The sequence below is a fragment of the Oncorhynchus clarkii genome, chromosome 18 (genome assembly GCF_045791955.1).
Source record: "Oncorhynchus clarkii lewisi isolate Uvic-CL-2024 chromosome 18, UVic_Ocla_1.0, whole genome shotgun sequence".
Taxonomy (NCBI): domain Eukaryota; kingdom Metazoa; phylum Chordata; class Actinopteri; order Salmoniformes; family Salmonidae; genus Oncorhynchus; species Oncorhynchus clarkii.
Window position 1 is genome coordinate 55,106,578 of NC_092164.1, and position 5,174 is coordinate 55,111,751.

Sequence of the window (5,174 nt, forward strand, 5' to 3'; positions counted from 1 at the left end):
AGTAGTAACGTTCAGTATACCCACTTCTGAATCCTTTAGTACTAACGTTCAGTATACCCACTTCTGAATCCTTTAGTAGTAACGTTCAGTATACCCACTTCTGAATCCTTTAGTAGTAACGTTCAGTATACCCACTTCTGAATCCTTTAGTAGTAACGTTCAGTATACCCACTTCTGAATCCTTTAGTAGTAACGTTCAGTATACCCACTTCTGAATCCTTTAGTAGTAACGTTCAGTATACCCACTTCTGAATCCTTTAGTAGTAACGTTCAGTATACCCACTTCTGAATCCTTTAGTACTAACGTTCAGTATACCCACTTCTGAATCCTTTATGTTATAACTTTTTGACGATCAAGGTGACATTTCCTGTAGGCTACAGCAATGACTCGTTGGAACCCAAACTTGGCATTTAACCTACAACACGTTTAAACTTTCGGTCCGGTAGAAGACTTGGTCAGTGCCATTAGTGATGTTACAGCGCACTGTCTGGCTGTGGGTCCATGTGACTTATAGTGCAGCGCACTGGCTGGCTGTGGGTCCGTGTGAGTTATAGTGCAGCGCACTGGCTGCCTGTGGGTCCGTGTGAGTTATAGTGCAGCGCACTGGCTGGCTGTGGGTCCGTGTGACTTATAGTGCAGCGCACTGGCTGGCTGTGGGTCCGTGTGACTTATAGTGCAGCGCACTGGCTGGCTGTGGCTCCGTGTGACTTATAGTGCAGCGCACTGGCTGGCTGTGGGTCCGTGTGACTTATAGTGCAGCGCACTGGCTGACTGTGGGTCCGTGTGACTTATAGTGCAGCGCACTGGCTGCCTGTGGGTCCGTGTGAGTTATAGTGCAGCGCACTGGCTGCCTGTGGGTCCGTGTGAGTTATAGTGCAGCGCACTGGCTGGCTGTGGGTCCGTGTGACTTATAGTGCAGCGCACTGGCTGGCTGTGGGTCCGTGTGACTAATAGTGGAAGCGAAACAAAATGAATTGACAACACAAATCATTGCGCAGGACGGATAGAAATGTGTCACAGGCCGGATAGAAATGTGTCACAGGCCGGATAGAAATGTGTCACAGGCCGGATAGAAATGTGTCACAGGCCGGATAGAAATGTGTCACAGGCCGGATAGAAATGTGTCACAGGCCGGATAGAAATGTGTCGCAGGCCGGATAGAAATGTGTCACAGGCCGGATTCGGCCCGCGGGCCTTGTTTGACACGTGTTCTAAGGAAGAAACTGACTGGATTGAGTTGGATCCCTGATATACCAAGGGTTCAATCTCAATCTGGTCACTTGCTCCCTCCCACCTGACCTTCTTAAATCACTCCCCTTGAGATGTTGCCACGATATGAGATGCAGATTGCGTTAATAGCTCTGTTTTGATTGACAGGTACACAAACCGGTTCCACAAGTTTGACAAAGACAGTAAAGGCTTTATCACCACAGTGGACGTTCAGAGGGTCTTACAGGTGAGAAACTTTCACAACTCTCTTTGGAATCTTTATCCATGAGTGCTGACAGGGCTCATGTAAACTGTGTGCAAAGGCCATTGAGCTGTGGCGTCATTTCCTGATATTTTGCCTTGCTGGTCTCTCTTGCCCCTCCCAGAACATCATTTCCTGATATTTTGCCTTGCTGGTCTCTCTTGCCCCTCCCAGAACATAATTTCCTGATATTTTGCCTTGCTGGTCTCTCTTGCCCCTCCCAGAACATAATTTCCTGATATTTTGTCTCCCTGGTCTCTCTCCCCCCTCCCAGAACATCAGTGTCCAAATTGATGAGAACGCTCTCCATGAAATCCTCAACGAAGTGGACCTCAACAAGAATGGACAGGTGGAGCTGAACGAGTTTTTACAGGTAGGTGGTTTGTGTGTGTGTGTGTGTGTGTGTGTGTGTGTGTGTGTGTGTGTGTGTGCGCACACGTGCATCTTCACATATGGTCTCTCCTCCCTCCACTGATAAGAGGACTCATTAATTCTCAGGCCCATGGTCAATATCTGCCCCCTCTCCCATCTCTGCTCTCTTTCTCTCTCTCTCTCTTTACCATGAGAAGCTGAACAAACAGACCAGGCTGGAGAACATGATAATAGACTCCTCAGGGAGAAGGATCAATTACCCCTCAGACACAGACACACACACACACACACACACACACACACACACACACACACACACACACACACACACACACTAACACTCGGCTACAGAACAGGTAGATGCTCACATTAGTTTTACATGATTCCAACATTGTAATTAATGGAGAATAGGGGATTTTCATGTTCTGTTCGCTGGGTGTTTTTTCTCTTCTGCGAGTGGCAAGGCATGACAGACCCTCCTATGAAGGGAGCTGTAGGTGTGAAAGCCTAACTGGGAGTATGTTCTCTGCTGACCAGATTCAGATCATTACAGTCTGAAACGTATGACAATGACTCCAGGTAATGAGGGTGAGAGAGAGCTACAGTACTTCCAGGTCATTAGTAGTCATCATGTGATCAATTAGGAAGTATAATGCTGAGGACCAGAGAATACCTTTATTACAAGAACTGTTGACAGGAGATGACTTTCCATGGTCAAGTAAGAATCCCAGAATGCTTTGGGGTACTGTAAAACCAGTGTACTACTACCACAAGTGTCAGTAGTATGAGTACTCTGTCCAGACACAGCCTGACTACCCCTGGAGCTTAGATCAGAACATGCTCCAGCATTATAATGTATCTCTATCCCTGTCTCTAACACACACACACACACACACACACACACACACACACACACACACACACACACACAGCGTATCTCGTTGCGTTAATTTGACACCTTGCATTACATCCACAACTATGCCACAGTTTCCTCATCCTCTATATTCCCTCTGTTCCCTGCTCCCAGCTGATGAGTGCTGTGAAGAAGGGCCAGGTGTCTGACAGCAGGTTGGCCATCCTGATGAAGACAGCTGAGGAGAGCCTGGATCTGAGGGGACCTGTGACTGTGGACCGCAGTGGAGGAGGGGTGTGAGGGGAGCCCATCCGCACCACCACACCACCACACATTACCACCCCACCGTACCATCACACCGTACCACCACACCACCACACATTACCACCACACCGCACGACCACACGTTACCACCACACCACACCACCACACATTACCACTACACCACACCACCACACTAACCAGAGCTGTGGTGCTAAGAATGACAATGATGAAAGGGATGATATTGTAAACAACAAGAGTACAAACTAGATTTGTATCCTAATTTAATCTAGGTGAGTATGTGTCAACCCTGAGTGTTTTATTGTGAAGTTGAGGCTAGATTGGGGCAGCAGGTAGCCTGGTGGTTAAAAGCGTTGGGCCAGTAACTGGAAGGTCAGTGTGTCCTTGAACAAGGCACTGAACCCTAATGACTCCTGTAAATCGCTCTGGATAAGAGAGTCTGCTAAATGACTAAAATATAAAAAGTAGTTTGATGTTAGACATTTTTTATAATAATTATTTGTATTGCTATTTTCATGGAGGGGAAACAGGTACTATCTGGCCTGTTTTCCATCACACTGGATTCTCACTACTACAAAGTCAAATGGTTTGACAATCAGTGCCTCTGACATAAAGCTGTAACTCACTGTTCATACGGTCTATAATCTTATCAATGCTTCGCCTTATATGGCTTTGTAATATAGTTTATTGTTATATTATTCCGTCTTATTTTTGTTATCGGTGTCTTATGGATGTCCACATTTCACTGGAGCTGTACTTTGGATGTGGTTCTTATGCCCTTTCTCCAATACAAGAACCAGTTCTTCCTGGTTGCGCCTGATTCCGCCTCGTTAGGGACAGCCGGCATTACAGTACCATGCAGTTTATTCCCACTCAAGCTTAACGTTTCCACGTCTTCATTTCTGACTTCAGCATGCTGCTTTACATCACTGTTCCTCGCCGCAGTCACATTGTATATTTAAGCAATAAGGCCCGAGGGGGGTGTGGTATATGGCCAATATACCACGGATAAGGGCTGTTCTTATGCATGACGCGTTGGCGAAGTGCCTGGACACAGCCCTTAGCCGTGGTAAATTGGCCATATATCACAAACCCTTGAGGTGCCTTACTGCTATTATAAACGGGTTACCAACTTAATTAGAGCTGTAGAAATACAAGTTTTGTCATACCCGTGATATACCACGGCTGTCAGCCAATCAGTATTCAGTGCTTGAACCACCCGGTTTATAATGGCCAATATACCACTGCTAAGGGCTGTTCAGCACGACGCGAAGTGGAGTGCCTGGATACAGCCCTTAGCTGTGCTATATTGGCTATATACCTCTAACCCCTGAGGTGCCTTATTGCTTTATAAACTGGTACAGATAAGTTACCAACAAAAATAGAACAGTGAACAAAGATTTTTGTGTCATACCGTTGGTATATTGTCTGATATACACACAGCTGAAATGCTGTTTTGGCTAATCAGCACACAGGACCAAACTACCCGGTTTATAATAAGGCTTTTTTCCTGGCACACCGGTGACAACAACATTTCTATATCTGCTGTCTGCTAGCTAGCATACACTGGTCTGTCTGATGCACCTTAAGTAACTGACTCCATCTTTATCCTTACTGTTTTTAAATCATGGCAGAATGAATACTTTTTTACTACTGCTATTGCTACGTCATTATATATATATATTTTAAATTGAAGATATTTATTCATTATAATGTTATTCACTCCTTCCATCATTCAAAGAACTTAAGATAAGATAGCTAGAGGTATGAGTGGTGATGAGATGTACGTCTAATGCTGAGAGGATTAACGGAACAATCTGGAACGTTCATTTCCAGTCAAATGTGCTGCTGCCGCTGCACTTGTTTGTAAACTGGAGGTGACCCCCTTTACCTTTCCAGAAAGTTACAAATTGTGCCTTTTTCAGTGTTGTATGGAAATGTCTCTTCACTGTCTATCTGTCTGCAGTGCACCTGAGCTTGTACAGTTTTTGTACTATTACTAAGTTAGTACTTGCAGTTCTGCTGATTATTTGTGCTTTATAGAGGGAAGCAGTTGAAGGGGAATGTATGATCTCTGCCTTGCTTTCAAACACGGTATGACGTCATATGAATTGAACCTATTCCAACTCATTCCTCTATATTTTACATATTTGAACTGTCTTAATGTTGCAGTTATTAAAAAGCATATAAAGATA

At 45.0% G+C, this 5,174-nt stretch overlaps 1 protein-coding gene across 1 annotated transcript in view; it reads left to right on the forward strand.

Annotated features, from left to right (window-relative positions):
- Nucleotides 1–5,174, forward strand: part of LOC139373705 (glycerol-3-phosphate dehydrogenase, mitochondrial-like) — a 26,294-nt gene extending 21,120 nt beyond the window's left edge. The window contains exons 15-17 of the mRNA XM_071114584.1: nt 1,379–1,457; nt 1,747–1,845; nt 2,872–5,174. Of these exons, the coding sequence (XP_070970685.1) occupies nt 1,379–1,457; nt 1,747–1,845; nt 2,872–2,997 (304 nt within the window). The 3' untranslated portion in view covers nt 2,998–5,174. The remainder of the gene's footprint in view (nt 1–1,378; nt 1,458–1,746; nt 1,846–2,871) is intronic.